Genomic DNA, 24,790 nt, shown 5'->3' with positions numbered 1-24,790 from the left:
AGAAGGGAAGAATGTGGGCAAACATATAGATAGATCTCAATAGTAATGCAAACGCTCTTTGTCAAGAGCTGACCTAATTCTATGATTCAGTGTTTGACATCCTTCAGAGAGAAGGCAGTTGATGGTATGTCCTGAGCAGGGCCAGGGCGACATCATTAACCAAGCTTAGCCACAGGGCAGCATTCATAAACTGTTGTGAAGGAATAAGTTTTGTTCATTATTGTAATCTTTTCAGTTGTAACATTTGGGCCAGATCTGCCAGAGAGTGGTCGGGTGGGGTGCTGGGGGGACAGGCATATCACTTCCCTGGGAACCTAGAGTTGAAACAGTAAGCACATCCCCAGCACGAATAGCAGCAGCCATATATAGCGCTCCTTGGAGACATCCCTGATACCAGGAGTGCTTCATGGTCAGGGATATTTCTGGGTCAAAAATGAATCCTTAATAGGGGCATAAAATTATCCCAAACAGAATGGAATTAAGTGTTCATTGTATTAAAGACAGTATCACAGAGGAGAATAAAAGGCAGACTTTAACGTCACACGAAGTGCTCTAACATAATTGCTAAGTAATCTTACCAAGAATTCAACTTCTCCATCATCTAGTTTGCTTTATATAAAATGAAGATAATAAAACTAACACTATGCCCATAAAGCGCTTAATACAGTACCTGCTACAGATTAGGTAGGCCTTCAATAACTTACAGGTATTTTTATTATCCTTATTATTATTACACTTGATCAAACGGAATGCAAATTCCATTATTACTACACTTGATCAAATGGGGGAGGGGTGTGATATAAAACAGGCAGGATTTTTACCTTTGCCATTCAGTTCGATCTCCTCCTTGGATTCTTTCCTTTGTGTTGAAAAGAACAAACAAACTAGGGAAACAAAAGTGAATAAGAGCTCATATCATACTTAAAGAGAACTAGACAGATAAATTAACAATAACGGTTATTAAAGTTTGAAGTCTTTCAGATCAGCAACTGTGCCTCACTGTGTACTTGGTACTTCCAAAAGTAGCGTATCTTGCTTACTTGATAAATAATTTAATTCATTAATTCAATGAGATATGAGCTGTAATTTCTGTACAGACAGATGGGGAAGAATAAAGAAAAAAAGAAAATACACTCAAAAAAGACAAAAAATACTCAATATGAAAAGACAGAGAAGTCTTCTTTTTTTCCTTTCTTTTATTTTAACTCCAGTTAGTTAACATACTGTGTTATATTAGATTTCAGGTATTCAGACACTGCCATACAACACCCAGTGCTCATCACAAGTACCCTCCTTAGTAACCCATCACCTATTTCCCCCATCCCCCCACCCACCTCCCCTCTGGGGAGCATCAGTGTGTTCTCTGTATTTAGAGTCTGTTTCTTGGTTTGTCTCTCATCCCTTTCCCTTTGCTTGATTGTTTGGTTTCATAAATTCCACATATGGGTGAAATGGTATGGTGTTTGTCTTTCCCTGACTTACTTCAGTTAGTACTTTCTGTCTAGCTCTATCCATATCCTTGCATATGGCAAGATATCATTATTTTAATGACTCAGTAATATTCCTATATATGCATATATTCATATATGTTTTATATATTCATATATATTTTATATATTCATATGTATATATTCATATGTGTATATATTCATATGTGTATATATTCATATATGTGTATATATTCATATATGTATATATTCACATATATGTATATATTCATATGTGTATATATTCATATATATGTATATATGAATATAGGTGTACATATTCATATAGGTGTATATATTAATATATATGTATATATTCACATATACACACACACACACACACACACACACACATACATACACCACTTCATCTTAGTGAATTCACCAGTTGATGGACACTTGGGCTGCTTCCTTAATTTGGCTCTTATAGATAATGCTGCAATAAACATCAGGATGCATGTATCCCTTTGCATTAGTGTTTTTCTATTTTGGGGCTAAATACCCAGTGGCACAATTACTGGATCATTCTATTTTTAATTTTTTGAGGAACCTCTGTACTCCTTTCCACAGTGGCTGTACCCATTTGCATTCCCACCAACAACAGTAAAAGAGGGTTCCCTTTCTCCACATCCTTGCCAACACTTGTTTCTTATGTTGTTGATTTTAGCCATTCTGACAGGTGTGAGGTGATACCTCCTCATGGTTTTGATTTGTATTTCCCTGATAATTAGTGATGATGAGCATCTTTTCATGTGTCTTTTGGCCATCTGGATGTCTCCTTTGGAGAAATGTCTGTTCATATCATCTGCCTGTTTTTAAATTGGATTGTTTTGGGGTATTATTTGAGTTGTCTAAGTTCTTTATATATTTTGGAAACTAACACTTTATCAGAGATGCCATTTACAAATAACCTCTCCCATTCCGTAGGCTGTCTTTTTCATTTTGTTGATTATTTCCTTTGCTGTGCAGAAGCTTTTGATTTAGTAGTCCCAGTGAGAGAAGTCTGCTGAAATGGCCTAAGACTAAGGCTGAGGCTTAAACTGAAATCAGAAGGTACAAGTTAGGATGAAGAACGTAGACTTTCTCGGCACAAAGGGTAGCCACTGGAATACGTGAAGCAAGTGAGAAAGACTGGTTTACTCAGTGAACTGCTGATCTTCAGTGTGACTTGAGGGATGTGTAGCTCAGAGAGATTGTGAGAGACTGGTGTGGAAAAATAAGTGCCACCATCGCCGCCAGTCATTTCTGTCCCATCCTTGCTTCATTTTTCTTCGTAACACCTGCCACCTCTTGTCATCATAAATGTATTTGTGTATTTGTTTATTGTCTGCCTTAGCCCAGGAGTGTAAGGTTCTCGAGGGTCTGCTCGTTCTACTGTCTTTGTTATTCCTGTATATGCAGACTCTCGAGCAATGGCCTGCATACAGTAGACCCTCAGGAAATATTCACTGAGTGAAAATGGAAAGGGTAAGTAGGGACCTTTTCATGGAAGATCTTAAATACAATATGTAGGAAGAAATATCAGCATTGACTAGAGATGACGGTGAAAAAAAAGTGACAAGTCTGAGAGCATCTCCTGGGTTTCTGACGAAACCGAGTTGAGTCCATGGCTAGTAACCAAACACAGAATTGAAGAATAAGAGTTAAGTTTTTCTTTTCGTTTTCCAGCGGGAATGGGATGTTGAGTTATACGTTCTGAGTCTCCCAGAGTTGTGGGGAAGAATTCCCTCGCCTGCCATGAATTCACAAAGCACATCCCTCAAATAGACAAGAGCATTCTCCCTCCATTCTACCATGGGGAGTGAAGGCGATTTTTGTTAACAGCTATGGAGCAGATTCTATATGTAATAAAATCCTACATTAATCATCTTCACTGCATAGAAGTCAAAACTGGATGATTAAGGAATTCAAATACCCTGCCTCAGAACCATATAGTTGAAATGAAAAACACAGTTGTTGCAGCCGAAGGTAACTGAGTCTACCACTGAATCCATCATTTGTTTCTTGGCACGCTGTTCAAGAAATCACTCTTTATTTATATGATCACCTCAGTGTCATTTCCCCAGTAAAGAAATTTAATAGTGAGTAATCAAATGTATTCACTCTCAGTCACTGACATGAGTTTACAATTACTTCTTGGAATTGAGCAAGCCTCAGTGGGATATAAAAATTAGGCTAATCATATGGTGAATACTTACTTCATCCTGTGTTTGTTCCTGCTAGGAACAGAAATTGTCTCGGTAATTGTATGCAAATCCTTTCAACAGAATCATCTAAAGAAAATTATGTGCTGCTACTCCTTTTCAAAAGAAAAGACAAAGTAATGTTTTAAAATATCACTTTCAAATCAACCAAAATGAATGGTTTTGGCTTTGTATATAAAAGCCGGATCTAAATTAATATTATTTACAGTACACAGTTTGGCACGTGAAGTAACAAACTGATATCTAATAGGATGTGTAACACTTCCATGTGTTTTGTGTTGCTAGTGATTGCTTTCATGTTTAATTAATGAGCTCTCTGGGACTCAGGCTTCAATGTAGGGTAGAGTAAATTAATTGGTCTTTTAAAAACCAGCATTTTGTGGAGAGCACTGACCATCCTCAGCCAGTGAACGAGCTCTTCAAGGTTAGCTGAGGATTTGTTTTTATAAACCAAATGTAGTTCTGTTTTTAGCATTGAGAATAGAGTTCTTTCTAAACCGGATTTCAAATTTCCTTTAATTCTGATTTTTTTTTTTTTTTTGAGGCTTGTTTCAGCCTTTGTTAATGACTCAAGATGGTTGCTAGAAAGACTGATAACAGAAACTGTAGAGCAGTTTCCAGGGATACCCTGAGGAGGGCTGAGGTGTGCAAGGCTCCTGGCTCCTATTCCTCATGACTCCTCTCTGCCCTGGTTTGGGAGTTTTTGCACTTACCTGCCACATTCTTTTAGCATCTAAATGCGTAAAAATGGCAGTCTTGTATGGTTCCAACCCACTATGATAAAGAATCTCCTGGTATACTCGATGGATGAGTACAGAATGAAGTGGCAAGTGTAGAATTTGGAGACAAGCAAGCCACTGACCTTCTCCATTGTCCCCCATCTTTGTTCAAATGACTGTAGACTGGACCTGGACTCATTTCTGGAGCCTCCTGTTGGGCCTCCCTTTCTTCCTTCTCTACTGGAGTCCATCATGTCAGCTAATATGAAAGCAGTTTTGTCACCTGCCTGTGTTCCGAAGCCTCCAGTGTGTCCCTCTTAAAAATGAAGTAAAATTTGGGGCACCTGGATGGCTCAGTCAGTTGAGCGCCCAACTTCACCTCAGGGCATGATCTCATGGTTCGTGAGTTCGAGCCCTGAGTCTGGCTCTGTGCTGACAGCTGGGAGTCTGGCACCTGCTTCAGACTCTGTCTCCCTCTCTATTTGCCCATCCCCTGCTCATTCTCTGTCTGTCTGTCTGTCTCTCTCTGTCTCTCTGTCTCAGCTGTAGACAAACATTTAAAAAAATTAAGTAAGATTTAACTTCCGGTTTTTAACTATTGAAGCACATTCTTCGAGTGCCCTTTAGTGGCCAGTCTTCTAGCTCAGGAAACAGAACCAGTGTGCCTCTGTGTGTGAGCCTGCACTTCTGTGGGGGCAATGACGATACACGCGGTACATGAATAATGTACCTAGTATATCAGGTGTTGATGTTAGAGACAGAGTCTGGCGAGGAAGGGAAATGTGGAGTCTCAGGACCAGAGAGTTGTCTTGCTGGAGAATGAGACTGGGATGGCCTGCTGAAGAGAGGGCAGAGGGTAAAGGTTGGAAAGAGGTGAAAGGGGAGCCTCATGGACCCGCCTGGAGGACAGCAAGAGGGCACAGCTCTTGGTTTGACTGGCGGGTCTGGGACTAAGCCCCGTGGGTGCAGTCGGTGAGGCTGAGGTTAGAGAGGCTGAGGTCAGAGAGTCTGGGGTCAGAGAGACTGAGGTCAGACATGCTGAGGTCGGAGAGGCTGGGTCAGAGAGGCTGAGGTTGGAGACACTGGGGTCAGAGATGCTGAGGTAGGAGAGGCTCAGGTCACAGATGTGACTCAGTGGCCTGCAGTGCAGGTCCAGCAGGAGGGGTGAGCAGGAGTGACGGGATCTGGCTTGCGCACAGCTGTGCTACCAGTGGTCCCAGGGGTGGGGGGTGGGGGGGTGGTGACGAGAGCAAGGACAAGGTCAGGAGACGCCTGCATGTTCCAGACCAGAGGCAGTGCTGGCTTGCACCTGCTGGGAGAAGCAGTCAGATTCTCGGTGTCCCTGAAGACAGCACTGACACCGTCTGCTGCTGCGCTAGGGGTGTTGGTGAGAGGCTCACCAGAGCTGGTGAAGACCTCAACACAGCCCCAGCCCTCCTTGAGACATCATCTCCAGCTCCCCTGTGTGCTCACATGGGGTGCAGGAGCCCCTGGGCTTGAGAACGGAGGGCCTGAGCTGAACCTCACAGCCCTGCCGGTTGTTAGGGTTATGACTTGATGTCGATCACACAGCCCATCTTTATCTCTGTTTCTTCACCTACAGGGTGGGGACAGTCCTACCTCTTTCACAGGCCGGGCCGCTCTTGAGGTCCCGGCACATTGTCAAATGAAAATAAAGCTTTGTATGTTTATGAACCTACTACTCCAGCAGATTAGTCTCTAAACTATTAGTAATCCGTTAAGTGTTCCTCAAGCTTCCCACCTCACTGTCTCTCCAGCAGACCCTCCCCTTCTCTACCTGTCATTCTCTGCGCAGAGCAGTCCTGTCTCTAAGGGGCCCTGTCCCTCCTTTCCACTCAACAATTTGCTCTCCCAGAGTGTCGCATATTGAATAAGTTTAACGTGGAAAATTAGGTCTTAAGTACTTTAAATGCTTAATATGAGACAAAAGTTATTTGCTTGCTGTTAATTCGCAAATTTATATTTTTTATTATTTTCATAAGCTTATTTTTATTTATTTTGAGAGAGAGAGAGAGAGAGCAAGTGGGGGCGGGGGTGGGGAAGAAGAATCCAGAACAGGCTCCAGGCTCCGAGGTGTCAGCACAGAGTCTGATACAGGGCTCGAAGTCACGAATACGAGATCATGACCCGAACTAAAGTCAAGAGTCAGAAACCTCACCAATTAAGCCATCCAGGCGCCCCAATTCAAAATCTATATTTTAGATGCAACTATATGGTTGCGTTTAGTGCAAGTTTGAATTGTGAAGTTTTTATATTGTGAAAAAAAATAATTGTGAACTTTGCTTAGTGTGATATTTAAAATTTATAAAACTTCAGTCTATGAGCAAAATCATAACCATACAGAAATCATGCCAGACATTTATTCTGATCAGGAAACTAGTCTTTAGTTATTGGAGTTTAAAACTATACAAAATTTTGAAGAATGCCTTTCTTGCGTGAAAAGGCTTTGCTGTGCACCATAAAAAGATGGGTAAATACTCATAGTGCTGAGCAGATTAAACAATTCTGGAAGCAAACTTGAAAAGATCTCCAGTTTATTCTTTTTTTAAACTTTTTTTAATGTTTATTTATTTATTTTGGGAGAGAGAGAGAGAAGGAAGAAGGGACAGAGAGAGATAGAGGGAGAGAGATAATCCCAAGCAGCCTCCTTGATGTGAGCACAGAGCCCAATGCGGGGCTCAAACCCATGGAACGGTGAGATCATGACCTGAGCCGAAATCAAGAGTCAGATGCTTAACTGACTGAGCCACTCAGGTGCCCCTCCAGGTTATTCTTAGGGACTGTTCAGAATGTAGAGAGATGGTCTCTAGCCTGAAGCAAGAGAGAAAACTGGGTTTCTCAAACCTGTGTCAGAATCTAGCATACCGGTTCGGGTGATGAAGGAGGTGACTGCCAGGCCTTATCACCAGAAGTCACTTGACATCTGAAATCCAAGTAGAAAAATACGTGCTTCTTCAGGACGTCAAAGAGACCTAAGTTCCTGTAGAAAACAGGACAAAATGGCCACCAACAGAACAGATTGTTGTTACGCCCAAATCCACCTCCTCATCCCGTTTGTTTTGTCGATCACCAAGTTGAGTTATCCTTCTCCCACAGTCTCAGATCCACTCTCCTTTCCTGTCATGTCTTACCTGGATCCCTTCAGTATGGCATGAACTGATTTTCCGATTTCCTGTTGCTCTCATCCACAGTGTTTCTCACACCTCAGCTGAATGATCACTGTACAACACATTTGTCATTCTCTTCCTCATGTCCCTGGGGAATAAAGACTGAATTCTGTGATACAATGGAGAAAGCCCTTGTGATGACACTTGCCTGCCGTTCTCTCCAGCCCTTCCTGCAGTCCTCACCAGTTCTCCAGCACCCTCCTTGTCCTTCCAAACACACAAGATAAACCGGACATATTTCAGGTTCCTGGATGTGAACTGCCACGCTTTGTCTTACCTCTGAGCCTTTTAAAATTCTGATTCCTCCCTCTAAAATTCCCACTAGTTCACTCATGCATTCAGACAATTTGCTGAGCATCAACTGTGCCCCCACTGAACTACGAACCGAGCCCAGAAGTGGTCCCTATGTTCACGGAGCTCACAATACGGTGGAAGGCAGAGGCATCATCAGATCATCATTAAATACATAGCCAGAAACTGTGGTAAAAATCTCTGAAAGAAATGTACAGAAAGCTATAAGAGCTTGAAGAGCTCAGAGGAGAAAGTGATCAGTCAGGGGTAGGTAAGTTATGTAGGCAATAAGCTCCGAAAGATGAAAGAAGACAAAGGTAGAAGGAAACAGTTTTTTAAGGGCAATGGTAGCATGTGCAAAGGCACTGAGGTAGAGATGCATGGTACCTCCTAGAACTTCTGAGAAGTGCAGTGTTGCTGGAGAATGTAAAACAGAGACATTAGTGGCCCAAATGATACTGAAAGAGAGGGAGGGATTATTATGATTTTGGTATATATCAGAAAAGAATAAGAAAACAGGGCACTGCAAGGAAGTGCCATGGAGTTTCTGCCTACAAAAATCAGTCTACTTGCTGTGTAAACAAGTGATGTATAAGTTTATAGGTTCAACCATTCTTTGCACTGAAATCAAATTCTCCAGCGGCCTGGAGAAAAGCCCAGGAGAAATAAGGAAAAAAAAAATAGTGCTAGGGCATGTCTGGAGGGAGGAGTTCTATGCTTTGAACCTCTGGCAAATGGTTAAACGTATTTGCTGTATTCCCATATTAATGAGGGTTAGCTTCAAGTGCCACTAACAGAAACTTTAAACATTTAAATTACTAAGTTCACCTGTAAGATGGCATCTGAATTAACTATGAACACTGGAGTATAGGGGTCAGGAAACGATGAATGTTCTTGTCAGAAAATATGAGAGGCCACAGGGAAAATCTAAGACCCAGAATGCCCATCTTTAAAGATGGATTTTCCATTTTTACTCTTGATTGTAGACAAGGAAGACTCGTCATCTTATATCAGGTTTGCATGTATGGCCTCAAACTATTTAAGTTAGAAGGTCTTTGTTTATTTTCACTCTGCCCTTCATGAACTGTGGCATAAAATAAATGCTATAGTCACAGCTGCCCATAAATTTAACCAAGCTACATGTTGGTTCCTCCAACCATGTGCTGAGACCTTAGAGTCCAGACAGTGGCCTTTGAACACGTGATTTCCAGGCTAAGCTGCTTTGGTACGAGTCCAGACTCTGTGGTCACAACATCTGCTCTCCATTTCCAGCATGGCGGCATCAGATGCCGAGGATTCCAGACTCTTATTCCTCCCTAAGACTGAGGTTAATCCACAGCATGAAGTATACTCCCAGGCATAGAAACCTTTCTCTTCAAATCCACTAGCTGGGGATGCCCGTGATTGTGCCCAGACCAGAGAAATCACTAGACTGGTGGTAGATGCCTGCCTAGCAATTCATGAGGTTAACGAGAGGGGTTGTAATTGGAGTACATATAAGCAGTCGCTGTGCCCCTTCTCTTTTCTAAGCTCAGCAACCCCCATGGGATAGACTCAGCCCTCTCCTTTCCAGACGGGTCCTCACGACCTCGAGGTTTCTACACCCCTATTCATCATGATGGGGCACACTTCATCTGATTACTTCACTACCCTGACGACTCTCCTTGATAATGTCTACAGTCTCACTTCGTCTCGTTTTCTCAATTTCTCAGCCTTCCGAAATATGACTTCTGCGTCCGGCCTTCCAGTGATGCAGCTTTGAGTGCACCGATGACCTTCTAATTAAAGAGCACTATGAGCTCTTCTCTGTCCTTATCCAAGGGAAGTTTTCTGTTTTTGTTTTTTTACAGCTTATGGATAACTCCCTTCTTTTGAAATTATGTCCACCATGACATAAACTTCTCGTGATTCTCCTCCTGCTCCTCTGTGTACAGATAGTTGAATCAAATAACTCTTGAAAGAGAGAACGTCACATAAACAAAATCCAGCTTGTGTTGCTAGCAGCCACTTGTCTGGATGGTACTGCTCATGGAAAATACGCCATTCCCCATGGATGATGTAAAAGCTGTTGATGTGTGTGTGGAGGCAGTAGTTCAGAACTGCTTACATCACTGTGATCAGTTGTCAGCATAATTGATAACATCATTACGTGACGTAATAACATTTTTAAAAATACCTGTGTGTGTCACTTGATAGTGTTCTTTAATTACTTACTCTAGGACAGTACTGTGATCTTGTCCATGGGATGGTTTCGCTACGAGTCTAATAAAATTATTTTGGTTATTTATACGATACTGTGTAATTTGCATAATAGTTACTTAGTAAGTGACTAGATAGTTAATTCCTTGTAGACACAGGAATCATGTCTTTATCTTGGCAAACCTTCAAGAATCTTGGATGTAGTAGGTTTTCAGTAAATTATATTGAATTAAAATGTTAGGCAGCTTATTAATGTAGAAGCAACACTAAAAAGATCCTTTACAGTAGTACAGTCTCCGTCTGTCTTGTGGGATTCACCCAGCACTGCAGTATTCATGGCCAACAATATTGCCTTACAGATTTTCTAATAAGTAGGAGACACAAATCATAGCCAGATGTAGATTTAGTATGACATGACTTGTGATTTTTTAGTTTATATAACAGCTAAGTTACATAATCATAGATTCAACAGCAGTATTTTCTCCAAGTTACAACTATCCTGGCAAATAAATAAGACACACACCTCTGAGTGGCATAAATAAGAAAGCATATTAAAATCCAACACAGCTTATAAAAGAATTCAAGCTTCCAACCTGTAACTGCATGTCCCTTGCATTGCATTGAAAAGATGCCATTTACTTCTGACCATGATTAATGATTCTTTTTAGGCAGCCAACTTTCTTTGCCGTTTAACAAAGATTGTGTCCTAGGGGTTCGTCTATGTCAATTCTAGTGTCATTTGTAAATCGGAAAAAGCAGATAACGAAATGTTGAATTTGAATTATAGTTTTGGCATTAGTGTGAACCTTGAAATATCTCTTATGCAACGGTGAACATATATGAATTTCATCAGAAGGCTTGCCACTGTACATTCTGTGAAAGTCCCGTAGGAAGGATAATAACAACCTGGATGCTTACTTGGTGACATGAATCCTGATAAGCACATGATGCCAAAAATTTTAAAAAATAAATAAATTTAAAGGTGATACATAAAGAATTGATCCCACGGAGCAGGACAACTGCTTTGGTGTGTGTGCCCAGTAGTTCTCATTTGTACAACATGCAAAAAATCGAGCAGAATGCCCTTAAATTATTTTGGTTTGACAACAAATAGAGGGAGAAAAAGGAAAAGGAAGATGTCTGTTGGTATTTTTGAAAAGAACGTGTTCATGGGTGTCAAAAGTGAATAAAAGTAACATTGCCTCCCTTCCTAGCAGAGAGCAAGTCTCAGTAACTGACTAAATGAGGCATGAGCAGGTACATTAAGAGAGCACTCAGACCATCCTGTGACATTTGTGCCCAACAGAAAACAAGGGAAAGAGCACTGGACTTGGGGTGGAGGCTGAGGGGAATCTAGGTGAGATTTGAAAAGATAATGATAGGCATACGTTGCAGAAGGGAAAACTAAATAGAGCAGTAGATGTACCAGAATAATTATATAGTAATTAACATGCCCTCTTTCTTCCTCTTTGGGGAATTTTTTTTTTCATTTAGATAAAAATGAGTCCTGACTGCCACAGTATTTCATTTGGCAGGATATCAGGTAATTTATATTTCAAATATGATCTCATCATCAGTTCCATCTGTTGATATTAACTGAGCATCCGTAACGTTTGAAACTCTGACTTGTAGAAAATATACCGAAAAATCAAAACCCTTGAATCTGAGAGACTCATACCAATCATAAACCTGAATAAATGTCCTCTTATGTTGCAAGTTCTTTGTATTCAAGTATTTGCTTTTAATCCACCTGGTTCTACAGGCTCACTCCAGGGACCAGGGGAGGGAGAGACCGTAGGCATCTGTCATAGAATGAACTCAAAGAAATGCCAGACCTTCTTAAAAAGGACTAGCATATTTTTTTATGCTAAGCCACAAGGGGGAAAAAATAACTGGGTACCAGGCTCTGAGTCTAACCAGTTCGTGTGTAAGGGCTGTTCATAGTTTAAAGTCTCCGCCAGTCCAAAACCGAGAGCCGAAAAAAGCAAGATTTCAAGACAGTGTTGGCCCGAAGAAACACTCCAGGTGCTGTATTCCAAGTTTTGCGCATCTTCCTTAATCCAGATACCAAGACCTCTTACTTCCCTTCTGTGCTGGTTGATGCAGAGAGGTCTGGATGGACAACAAGGCACAGACCCCCCCATTCGCTGGAAGGCTGTCTCCAGCTAACGAATACTCCTCAGATTTCAGCAATCTTGGATGAGTGTCCTCAATCTTCACGACCCCGTACAAGTTGTTTGTTCTCCGTACTTGGTACCCACGTCCAACAAGGCAGATTTAACCAAACCGTCCCTTTGGGCCAACACTGCATTGAGCACAGCTATCATTACACCATTTTAAACTCGATTGCCTTTGTTTCTTTGAATGTCTTTTTCTCCTCTACTAGATTATGAGTTTGGGTGCCTACTGCCCCACCTAGTAGCCGTTCAGTTCAACCTCAATCCACATCATCCCCCAGCCAAGAGACAAAGAGTTAAAGAACGCCTTCTTTCCAGAAAAAGCAGGGAGGGGACATAATCATGCCTCTCCCTTCACAATAATGGGTCTTCAATACATACTTTTGCATTGTTTTTTCTACATCATCTCTTCCATAGCTGAATCCAAAAAAAATGTTTTTACTACCATGTTTGAGTGAAGAGCCTAAACAGTTGTTCAAAATTAATTCTTTCCAGTGAGTAGAATTAACAAAATGAATTTATGAAATTGTATTGACTGCCGGTAGTACTGAATTTGGTTTTTGGTTTATCTCATCAAAAACATGTCTAAAGCAAGGTAATGTTCTCCAGTAGAGAAATTCTGAGAACTTCTTAAGGTGTTCTTCCTTCATCCAAGTAATCTTTTAAAGGGTGTTGCCTCAAGTAGAGAAAGCAAAAACAAGTGATTCACAAATAACCAGTCAGATTTTAAATTTCTAAAGCATTCATTGTGTATTTGCAACATAAAAATGTTGCTGTAGATTCAGTGCCTACATAAGTTATTGAAGGGGAGTTAAAGTATGATTTTGGTAACCCGTCTGGATTTTTTTTCCCCACTAGGATACTCAATACTTCAAGCTATTATGGAAAAAGCAGGACAAAATGGTTGGCATGTCAGCGCTATATGTGTGGAAAATTTTAATGATGTCAGCTATAGGCAACTTCTAGAAGAACTTGATAGACGACAAGAGAAGAAATTTGTAATAGACTGTGAGATAGAGAGGCTTCAAAACATATTAGAACAGGTAAGTCCTGGATTTTATGTTACTATAACCCTATGCCTTCTACAAAAAGTTGACTCTTGATTTACTTGTTCCCATCAATATTTCCTCCCCACCATTTCGTCTGAAGTGCAGCGTTCAGGATTTTTCATTCCATGATTCATCTCCACAACTAAATCATAATCCTTTATCACCAAAGGACGTTTTGGTTCTCAGGTCTCAGTGCATTAGAAGCACTATTTCTCACACATTTTTAAGACCTGCCATAGAAAGGACCTTTTGTGAGTCATCAAGAGCTCTTGGCCTCCTACTTTCATAAACATTAATTCTGAAGACTAATGCCATCTACAATCTTAGAAAGTTTCAGTATTTGTGACTGTGTGTTTTTGGTAACCTTTAGAAAACTAGCTGCGTGAGAACCAACAACATGTAAAGCAATGAAGTAAAAGTTAAATCGCATACTGTGTATAGCTTATTTTCCTCTACATGTTTAAGTGCACAGTGAAGATGGCTTTCAACTCTTCACAAATGAAGACTCCTGTAATAAATTTTTCAATAAATGGTTGTTGATTTGACTTGAAGTAGACAGGAAAAGGTAAAAGTGAGCTTTGTTATTGTGCTAAATGATAGGAAAATATCCTCAAATAGTGGTTAACTTTTGCCTTCCTCCTGACCCTACATGTCGTGATGAGCTGTAGCTCTATTTGGCCAAAATTGCAGGGAATGAATGCCATCTAGTGGCTTCGGAAATGTTCGCTCCTGTTTCTCTACACCAAGTCAGGTTGGCTGAAGCAGTATTGTAGTGATGTTTTGTTGGTTATTTTACCACATACAGTTTGCATCATAATAGGGTTTGATTTATAGTAGTAAACTTACCAATGTGGAGGTGTATTTATAAGAATAACTCAGCTACCCAACTAGAAAAATCAAAACCAAAATACGTTTCAGAGCTTCCTCCTTAATATTGAGGGGCCCTAAACTCAATGGCCAGAGTTTCCCCCATCAACTGTGTAAGAATTAGTGCAAGTTAAAGGTAAAAAAGCATGTGGTCGTTCTTTGAAACGTCTGGTGAAGCCAGTCTATACTGTAAGAGGAAATGAAAGAATATTCACTTCCTGTTAACTTTTCATAGAAGAAGAAAAAAAGAAACTTGATTGAAGAAATACGTTTATACCATATTGGAATATATTAATTATAAACCTGTATGTCACTCAGGTTTATTCCTGAGTGGGAGTCCAAAAAGTCATCAAGGTTGCAACTATTCGAGGTGTATGGAATTTTTAAATGTGTATTTATGGAGTCCAAGAAAAAGCTTTCGGTCTTACTTGCCTAAGTAAGACAGTCACTTCAGCTCAAACCCCGTCTTCACTCCCTCCCACTGCCACCCCTGCGTGGAGAGTTTGAGTTGTTTGCCATGAATGACTGAAGCTCTGTAAATACCTCCTCATGAATCCCACAGAACAGTCAGTTCTGAGAACTGCCTGGGTTACCATGTTCCTGTCAGAAGGCCAGGAAGGCTCAGAAAGACCCCCCCACACACACACTTAGCGCTTGTGCTTAAATGACCACGTCTGGAGAAGCCCCATTTCAGGGCTTAGCTGGTTTCTGAGAAGGAAATCATGCCCGGGGGCTTTGAATAAACTCTGTGAGCAAGCCTGAAATAAAAAATCTTGCTAAGGGAACCAGACGTGGTTTTTTTTGTTTTTTTTGTTGTTTTTTTTGTTTTTTGTCATCTCAAAAAGATCATTTTTTAAAATACACTTTTGTTTTTTAAGAGGCAGAGAGAGCAGGGGAGTGACAGAGAGAGGGAGAGAGAGAGAGGATCCCATACAGGATCTCCAGTGTCAGCGCAGAGCCTGACGCAGACCTGGAGCTCATGAACTGTGAGATCATGACCTGAGCCGAAATGAAGATTTGAATGCTTAACCATCTGAGCCACCCAGGTGCCCTTCAAAAATATTGTTTTTATATTCTTTAGTCTTAGTGAGATATGATTAACATATAACATTGTGTACGTTTAAGATGTGCAGTGTGGTAATTTGATACACTAACGTATTATGACGTGGTGACCGACCACAGAAGGGCTGGTGAACGAACAATTCTGTCACTTCATGTGGTCACCATTTCCTTTTGGGGATGAGAATATTTCAGATCTACTCTCCTAACAGGTTTCAGATAACACAGTATTGGTTTTTAAAAATTTTTAAGCTTATTTATGTATTTTCAGAGAGAGATGGAGCAAGCAGGGGAGGGGCAGAGAAAGAGACAGAGAGAGAATCCCAAGCAGGTTCCGCGCTGTCGGGACAGAGCCTGATGCAGGGGTTGGACTCACAAACCACGAGTTCATGACCTGAGCCGAAACCAAGAGTTAGAAACTTAACGGACTGAGCCCCGTGACGCCCTCGTGACACAGTGTTGTTAACTGTGGTCACCAGGCTGTACATTAGATCCCCAGAACTTAGAAAACTTGAGCATGTCTTTTCCGTGTCTCTTCTTCCTCCCGAGTTCTAAACTGTTTATTTTCTCTCGTGACTGCATAGTAATAATGAGACTTTGTCCCTCTCAACTATAAACCTAATCGATTGTACAAAATCTACAGTATTATGAGAATATAATATACTTTGTCCTGCAAAATTTTCCCCCCAAAAAAGACATGTTCTGATCCTGAACATGATTTTTTTTTACTATCTATATTTTAATGCTTTGTACCTCTAAGCCAAATCATTTTTTAATGTTTCTTGGTTTTACTCCTGTCTCATCTAAACATAAGAGCTAATCCAAACTTTATCAAGAGTTTCTACATGTATTTTAATACACCTGTATTTCAACATCCTCTTTAATAAATTGAAATAACAGGAGAAAACAATTTCAGAGAATCAACCAAAGCAGTTTTTAAAACAGTAAAATGCTAAATAATCTTGATCAGGAAAATGCTTTTGAGAAGTAGCCCTCTTTCAGAAGATGGGGAAGTTAATATAATGCAGATAAGGGGACATGTTAGTACATTTATGGAAGGGTAGGCAACCTCCAGACTGCAGTAACATGCTATCCATAAGTACTCTGCTGATATTTTCATTCATATCAGTTTTCAAATCATAATGGAAATGGCTCACACAATTTTCTCCTAAAATGTGTGAATGGACAACTATAATTAAAGAAGCACTTCATCTTCTGTACCTGTTTTCCAAGTTATTTTTATGCCTAATTCATTCTAATGAATGTATCGCTGTTTATTTTTTTTAATATCTCTTTTCTGTAATCTCTGCCCAAAAGACTTACAGGATGTGTCAGGATTTTCAAATTAATTAAAATTAGTTGCTTTTAGAATTTTGCAACATCTTTTTTAACTTAATTATAAATATTCTATGGCAGCAGATCTCCAACAAATAGTAGGCTTGAGAATCAACTGGATTGAGGTATCGGCTTTGTTAAAAATGCAGAATTTTATCCCTGTCTTTAGATAGTTTGCTTGAAAAACTCTGACCTTAGGCCCAAAACACTACTAAAAAAGCAAAACTGTCACTAGAAATCTGTGATAAGGACAACAAAACTAAGGTGTTTATTAAAGCTAAAGTTCTTGACTATAAGGGTGAGTAAATGAATGCTTCATAGTTATACTTTTAAATATGGGCTTTATCTTTATTTTTTTAATTTCAGTTGGCTTATTTTTTTAATGTTTGAAGCTTTTATTTAAATTCTAGTTAGTTAACATACAGTTTCAGAAGTAGACTTCAATGATTCATCACTTACATATAACACCCAGTGCTTATCACAAGTGCCCTCCTATTAATACCCATCACCCATCTAGCCCATCCCCCACTCACTTCCCTCCATCAACCCTTAGTTTGTTCTTTATAGTCAATAGTCATTTTTGTGATCTGCATCCCTCTCTGTTTTTCTTTCCAGTATGTTCATCTGTTTCTTAAATTCCACGTATGAATGAAATCATACGACATTTGTCTCTCTCGGACTCATTTCATTTAGCATAATACATTCTAGCTCCATCCACGTTCTTGCAAATTGCAAGATTTCATTCTTTTTTGATGGCTTGAGTAATATTTCATTCTGTACATGTTCTGCGTTTTCTTTATCCATTTATCAGTCAATAGACATTTGGGCTGAATGCATAGTTCTATTTTTAACTCTTTGAGGAACCTCCACACTGTTTTCCAGAGTGGCTGCACCAGTTTGCATTCCCACCAAGAAGGTTCCCCTTTCTCCGCATCCTTGCCAACATCTCTTGTTTCCTGAATTGTTAATGTTAGCCATTCTGACAGGTGTGAGGTGGGATTTCATTGTGGTTTTGATTTGTATTTCCTTGGTGGTGAGCGATGTTGAGCATCTTTTCATGTGTCAGCCATCTGGATGTCTTCTTTGGGAAAATGTCTATTCATGTCTTCTGCCCATTTCTTAACTGGATTATTTGGTTTTGGGTGTTGAGTTGGAGAAGTTCTTTATAGATTTTGAATAAACTTTTTATCAGATATGTCATTTACAAATTTCTTCTCCCGTTTCGAAGGTTACATTTTAGTTTCGTTGTTTCCTTCGCTGTGGAGAAGCTTTTTGTCTTGATGAAGTCCCAATACTTCATGTTTGCTTTTGTTTCCCTTGCCTCTGGAGACATGTCTAGTAAGAAGCTGCTATGGTTGAGGTCAAAGAGGTTGCTGCCTGTGCCTAGGGTTTTAGTAGTTTTTCTGTTTCATCCATTTTGAATTTATTTTGTGTATGGTGTAAAAAAGTGGTGCAGTTTCATTCTTTGGCACAGTGCTGTCCCATTTTTATGAGCACCATTTGCTGAAGAGACTTTTTTCCATTGGATATTCTTCCCTGCTTTGTTGAAGATGAGTTGAGTTGACCGTATAATGGTGGGTCCATTTCTGGGTTTTCTCTTCTGTTCCAGTGACCTATGTGTGTCATTTTGTGCCAGTACTATACTGTACTTTGTAATATAGCTTGAAGTCCAGAATTGTGATGCCTCCAGCTTCGTTTTGTTTATGTTTGTTTGTTTGTTTGTTTGTTTCAAGATTGCTTTGGCTATTGGCAGTCTTTGGTGGTTCCTTACAAATTTTGGGATTGTTTGTTCTAGCTTTGCAAAAAAAATGCTGGTGGCATTTTGATAGAGAATGCATTGAATGTGTGTATTGCTTTGGGTAGTAATAGACATTTTAACAATATTTGTTTTTCCCATCCATGAGCATGGAATGTTTTTCCATTTCTTTGTGTCTTCTTTGGTTTCTTTCATGAAGGTTCTATAGTTTTCAGACTACAGAGCTTTTACCTCTTTGGTTAGGTTTATTCCTAGGGATTGTAGGGGTTTTGGTGCGTTTGTAAATGGGATCGATTCCTTGATTTCTCTTTCCACTGCTTCATTACAATGTATAGAAATGCAACAGATTTCAGTATATTGATTACATCCTGCGACTTTGCTGAATTCACGTATTAGTTCTAGCAGTTTTTTGCTGGGGTCCTTCAGGTTTTGTACATAGAATATCATGTCATCTGCAAATATTGAAGTTTGACTTCTTCCTTGCCAATTTGAATGCCTTTTATTTCTTTTTGTTGTCTGATTGCTGAGGCTAGGGCTTCCAGTACTGTATTAAATAACAATGGTGAGAGTGGACATCCTTCTCCCGTTCCTGACCATAGAGGAAAAGCTCTTACTTTTTCCCCATTAAGGATGATATTAGCTTAAGGATATTAAGGAAGTGGGTCTTTCATATATGGCCTTTATGAAGTTGAGGTATGCTCCTTCTTTCCCTGCTTTGTTGAGGGTTTTTATCAAGAATGGATGCTGTACTTTGTCACATGCTTTTTCTGCATCTTTTGAGAGATTCATATGGTTCTTACCCTTTTTTTTTAATTAATGTGGTGTATTATGTTGATTGATTTGCAAATATTGAACCAGTCTTGCAACCCAGGAATGAATCCCACTTGGTCATGGTGAATGATTCTTTTAATGTACTCTTGGATTCAATTTGCTAGTGCCTTGTTGAGAATTTTTACATCTATGTCCATCAGGGATACTGGCCTATAATTCTCCTTTTTAGTGGGGTCCTTGCCTAGTTTTGGAATCAAGGTAATGCTGGCCTCATAGAATGAGTTTGGAAGCTTCCCTTCCATAGATTACTGTTCAAAATAGCAAGTAGCCGTGTATGCATTCAAACATTTCAAAACATCAGTTTCAAAACAACTATTCGCGAGTGTAGTTTAAGGTATATTGATTTTTCTATGCTAAATTACACCATAGGAAAAAAGGAAGAATTTATATAAATATTACCCACTGAGTTTTAAGGTAATAGAAATGTAACAAAACTACAAAGCTAGATTTATTGTCATTGTTTGCACAAGGCTGTAATAAAACAAGTTGCATTTTTGGCCTTCTAAATCCAGTGGGCAATTTGGTCCACTCATCTGCTGAAAATAACTCTGAAAAAAAAAAAAGACAAAAACCAAAACTACTCTGTGAGTATTTGTTAAATTTGTGATCAATTATTAAAGCTGTCAATTTTTACTTTAATATACCATATTGGGCACTAGCATTATTCACCTTACATAGTTTTCTTCCTCTGACAATCAATTATTTTATAAAATAGCTAAAAATAATATAGCTGGAATCCAATGAATTGCTTTCATATCAAAATCAGTGCTTTATAGTGGAAACCTTTTTATATATTATTTTATTTTCACACATATCCATTAATTTTGAATCCTGAGCTTGATTACTTACAAAGAGTCCTTAGGGACTCTAAGACCTTATCAACTGAATATCGACTACCAGACTGATACATATACTTAGCCCAGTAGCAGAAAAGCAACAACAAACTTGATCTTAACTGTCTTTCTGGCATCAAAAATTATTTGAGCAAAATAGCACTTAAGGCTAATGGTTGCTCACACGTTTTACTCCACCATGAAAAATAACAAGGGTCACGCAGCTAAATTCCCATGTTCCTGTGGTCAGTGAAACCCTTCTCTTATTACACCCAACTCATCCTCTAGATACAGTCATTACATAGGGCCACAGGTGGTTTGTACTCTCTGCTACCTCTTTCTTTGCTCATTCAACCTATATCCCCAAAATTATGTTTCCAAAAAAGATGAATATTTTCACTTTTTAAGAAATGTGCAATTATTTATTTTTAAAAAGTAAACAGAGGGACACCTGGGTGGCTCAGTCAGTGGAGTGTCCAACTGTTGATTTTGACTCAAGTCATGATCCCAGGGTCATGAGATCAAGCCCATGTCAGAATTCACGCTGGGCATGGAGCCTGCTTGGGACTGACACTCTCTCTCTCTCTCTCTCTCTCTCTCTCTCTCTCTCTCTCTCAGGAATAAATAAATAAGTAACAGAAAAAAAAAAAGTAAATGAAATAATTTAATGCCCGTGATTCTACTTCTCCTTACTCTGAATAAAGCACATTCGACTGAGGTGATGTTAGAAAATTTTGCTCACTCTAAAATTCACGAATGCTATTTCTGATAAAGACTGACTGATAATTGCATTTGATCCTGAAACAATATAATTTTACACATGGGATACACCTTGAAAAGGAGTATAAAGTAAAACCTTGGTCAGTTGGCCCTTTCTGTACATTCATTCATTGTACCAATATTTATCGAGTGCCCACATTGGGTGAGACACTAGACTCTGTGTGCTGAAGATCAAGTGATGAGGTAACAGATTTATTTCTCTTTTCTGTTCTAGTTAGCAACTCTTCTCTGGTTAACTAAGGTTTAAACCAAAAGCATTGGCTAAAATCCTATGAAAATGCCTTCTTTCCTTTAGAAATAGAGCACGTAGAAAATGATCAAGGATCTCATAACATCTCGGCGATCTGGGGATGAGTGCCCGTTCTTATCCAATACGTGATGATGTCAGAGGCGTCTGTTAGGGAACGAGAGCCAGCTGCCCTTAGGGCACATGATGGATGTATTTAAGGAGCCTCACCAAGTATTTCTTAGGAGAAGATGACAAGGACTGACCTTACATTATGAAATAGTTGTTTGACAAGGGAATAGAGAAATTGGCTCATGGGTATCTCAAACTGCCACTTTGTCTCATACCTCGAACATAATTGGTGCCCCTTTCTGCACTGTTTCCCCTTTCACTACAGAAAAGGGGAATTCAGGTTCTCATTAGACACAATGTGACACTCAGACAGTTGGCAAAGCCAGTGACCTTCCCGTACTGTTTGCAAACTAATCAGGAAAGCCTAAAAGCCATGCCTGACCTCTCAGGGGCTTCTTGCGTCACCAGAGGAAGGCAGTAATCCTGCTTCAGGGCATGACCAATTGGAAAGAGGCAAATTTCTCACAAATAGCAATGTGGCCATTTGTACCTAAGTGATAGAAAGTGCACAGGGCCTCAGCAGTGTGTCCTAAGGCCAAGGCTGCCTCTTCGTCCAGTATCGCCCAGTGATAAGATCAGGGCCCAGACAGGATTTTTGGCGAACTGCCAAATGTGTCGGAACAGATAGAGTCTGCTCATCTATAATCTGCCTTTATAAGTTTTCAGATGTCTCTAACATAAAGAACTGCACTAAATCTAGAACTCTACCCACCTCCACTTCCAAAAACATCTCTGACTTGAATAAAGCATCAAAAAGAGCCAACGGCTTAAAGAGCCTGCCTCCGTGTGCCATAACTAGCTCAATCATTATGTAGAAAGGAAGGAGCATTTTATTTACTGACTAATACCCATGGGGTCATTTTTTTCCCACACCAAGACAAAAAAAGTCGTCAAAAACAGAAGTATAAGAGACAGAGGAGACAAAAAACAAGCATGGAGACAAGGAACACTAGCTTCAGTCATGAGTAGTCACTCCAGAAGAGGCCTCATCACTGGGCATGATGGCTTTGATTATTGGAACTATCTGTGGAAGGACTAAGCAGCATGCATCCCGACAGTAGGAATGAGCAGTAGAGACAGGAGGTGACAGGAGACAGGAGACACCAGTAGAGACAGGAGAGTCCTGCGCTTGATTCCGAATGCATGCATTCAACATCTATGTTCCCAACATCCTTCCAGGCCCTGCGGGGCTGAACAAAGATGAGCAAAACATGGCCCCTAAACCAGGAAGGCATACTCTCAAGCTGGGAACTCAGAAACAAAAATGCATAATGACCAGACGATGTAATGGCTTCAGAATCAGAAATACTGCAACGTGTATCAGGACCCCAGCAAATGTGCTGACCCAGTAGAATGAAGACAGTCAGAAGTGCTTCCCGGGGGAAAACAGACTTTTAAATTCAAAATGCATTGTAGTTCTCCAGGAACCAAGGAGGGGTAAGGATATTCCAGACGGAAACAAGCGGGAAGGCAAGGAGTTCTGGGAAAGCTCAGGAGGCGGAGACCCATTCTACGTGGTAGAAATTGGGCAGGCGGCAAACGTAGAAATTGGAGTGGAGCAGGTAACCCAAGATGGTGCTGACAAGACTCGAGGCAGCAGGAATGCGGATTCCTTGCGCTGTCCTAGTTCAGCTGTCTGTCTTTGTCGTCGAAATCTTGTTTCCATCAGAGCAGAGTCTGTAATTAGCATTTGCCGATATATCCCCAGTGATAGGAAAAGGGAGCAAAATAATTGTCCAATAAATGAAAGTCTGAATGAGCTTCGTTTGAAGACACAGGCAGGAGGTATCTCTCTCCCACGTTTGAAGGAAGAGCTCTCACCAGTCCTTGAAGTTTCTGGAGGTCAGCCCTCAATTACCTGGGAAGCTTTCTTGTCCAATATGTCTCGCCCGCCGAAGATGATGGGAAATCCGGGTTTTCTGGTGCTCGTACTGGCTGAAAAAGCACAAGTGTTTCATTTCCATATATTAGAGCAACAATGAGTGAGATGGAATGGGAGCAAATCAGGCACTCAAAGAAATTACTACAGCAAAGAAGTCGTATCAGCAGCTTCCTGCACTGCAGGCCCTTAGCAGGGCCCTGCTGCTTGGCTCCATTGTAACGCTGCTTCTGCATATCCGTCAGGAACCGCAGCAAAGTGAGGAGAAACTTAAAAGACATGAGGTTATGGTTTTTTGGTTTTTTTTTCTTAAAGGTGAATTTTCACTTCTTTAATCTTACGTTTTAGCTGAATTGATTTGAATGGGTAAATCCCATTCTAATGCACTGGATATGTTGTTTTCATAGAAAACAGGGGAAAAAAACACCTTTATAGATCTCAGTCAGACTAGTGCAAATGGAACTTGGTGGGAGTTAGAAAGGGGTCTCTAATTGTCTCCTAGCAACCGTTACCATGGTTGTGGATATTCCTCATTTCCTTACAAAGTAAAAAAAAAAAATTAATATAAAAGGAAAAGTAAAGAAAGCAAAGGATGTATGTTTTTTGAGGAGGAAGGAAACTGGTTGGCAGAATGCTAGTACTTTTATCTTGGAAGAATTGTGAATTCTAGGCATTGATTGTGTTCAACTAAAATTGTTTTAGTTGCTGCTTCAAGAATACCTCTTAAAATAGTTTCTGTTATTGTTGTTGATATAAACATTCAAAAGCTCAGTTTCTTTTTTAAAAGATAAAAGAAAATCTAATAATTTTAGAGAAATAAGCTAGTGTTTCTAGCCTTAAATAGAAAGCTGCTGTGTAGACTTGTCTACTATGATTTAGAGAAAGGCAAGTAATATTCCTCATTAAATGGGAGACAGAGGATAACTATGTAATTTATTCCATTAGAATTCTGCATCCACTCTCCAAATGCTTAAAAGGCAGTGAGATTGACAAAAAGGAAGCAAAGCACCCAATATTACCTTTGAGGACACTTTTTGGGGTCTTGTAAACGTCAGTATAACCACACTGTATAAAACCTCCAGTGTTCCTATCAGACAGTTGAGTAATAGAGTGCACTACCTGCCAGTACGTGAAGTGACGCATCTTTTAATCAGTGATTTCGTTAGAAAGGTAACAGGACAGATTCATGCTTAATCCTCCCCTTACGCTGCACACATCTTCCCTACTGATCACCTAGATTTTCTCTGCCCTTGCGTACAACTGGTGCCAAGTTTAAGATCAGATTATGGGGGCTCCTGGGCAGCTCAGTTGGTTAAGCGTCTCTTAAATTTGGCTCGGATCATGATGTCACCGTTCGTGAATTCAAGGCCCACATCGGGATTTTCTCTCTCTCACTCTCTTCTCTGTCCCTCCCCCCCACTGTCTCTCTCTCAAAATAAATAAATAAACTTTAAAAAATATATTAAGATCAGATCGTGGAAGGAAGTTAAAATGGTGTCATTGTTACAAAAAAAAAAAAGAAGAAGGTCCGCATGATCACTGGTAAATGGAAGGAAGATCAAGATTATACACAGGGAATTTTCTTTTCTTTTTTTTTTAAGTTCCCCACCCCCAGTGTCACATATACCAAGAGATTGTTATGTTCTTCCAAGTCCAGGCCTCAGTTGTCTGAATATTGCCTTATGTCTTTTCCTTTATAACCACAGAATCTATACTGGAAAAAAATTTTTTTAATTTATTTTAATGTTTATTTATTTATGTTTTTTTGAGAGAGAGAT

At 39.9% G+C, this 24,790-nt stretch overlaps 1 protein-coding gene across 11 annotated transcripts in view; it reads left to right on the top strand.

Moving 5' to 3' along the window:
* Window positions 1-24,790, top strand: part of GRIA4 (glutamate ionotropic receptor AMPA type subunit 4) — a 396,312-nt gene that overhangs the window by 266,517 nt on the left and 105,005 nt on the right. For all 11 annotated transcript variants that reach the window (XR_008421331.1, XM_053900551.1, XM_053900547.1 and 8 more), the window contains exon 5: window positions 13,124-13,308. Coding sequence is in view for 10 of the 11 variants with exons in the window: in XM_053900551.1 (XP_053756526.1) it covers window positions 13,124-13,308 (185 nt within the window). In the remaining variant the exon portion in view is untranslated. The remainder of the gene's footprint in view (window positions 1-13,123; window positions 13,309-24,790) is intronic.

Source organism: Panthera pardus, unplaced genomic scaffold (assembly GCF_024362965.1).
Source record: "Panthera pardus isolate Hobbes unplaced genomic scaffold, ASM2436296v1 HiC_scaffold_12, whole genome shotgun sequence".
NCBI lineage: Eukaryota > Metazoa > Chordata > Mammalia > Carnivora > Felidae > Panthera > Panthera pardus.
Note: the sequence above shows the minus strand (reverse complement) of the source record. Positions and strands in the feature narration are given on the sequence as shown.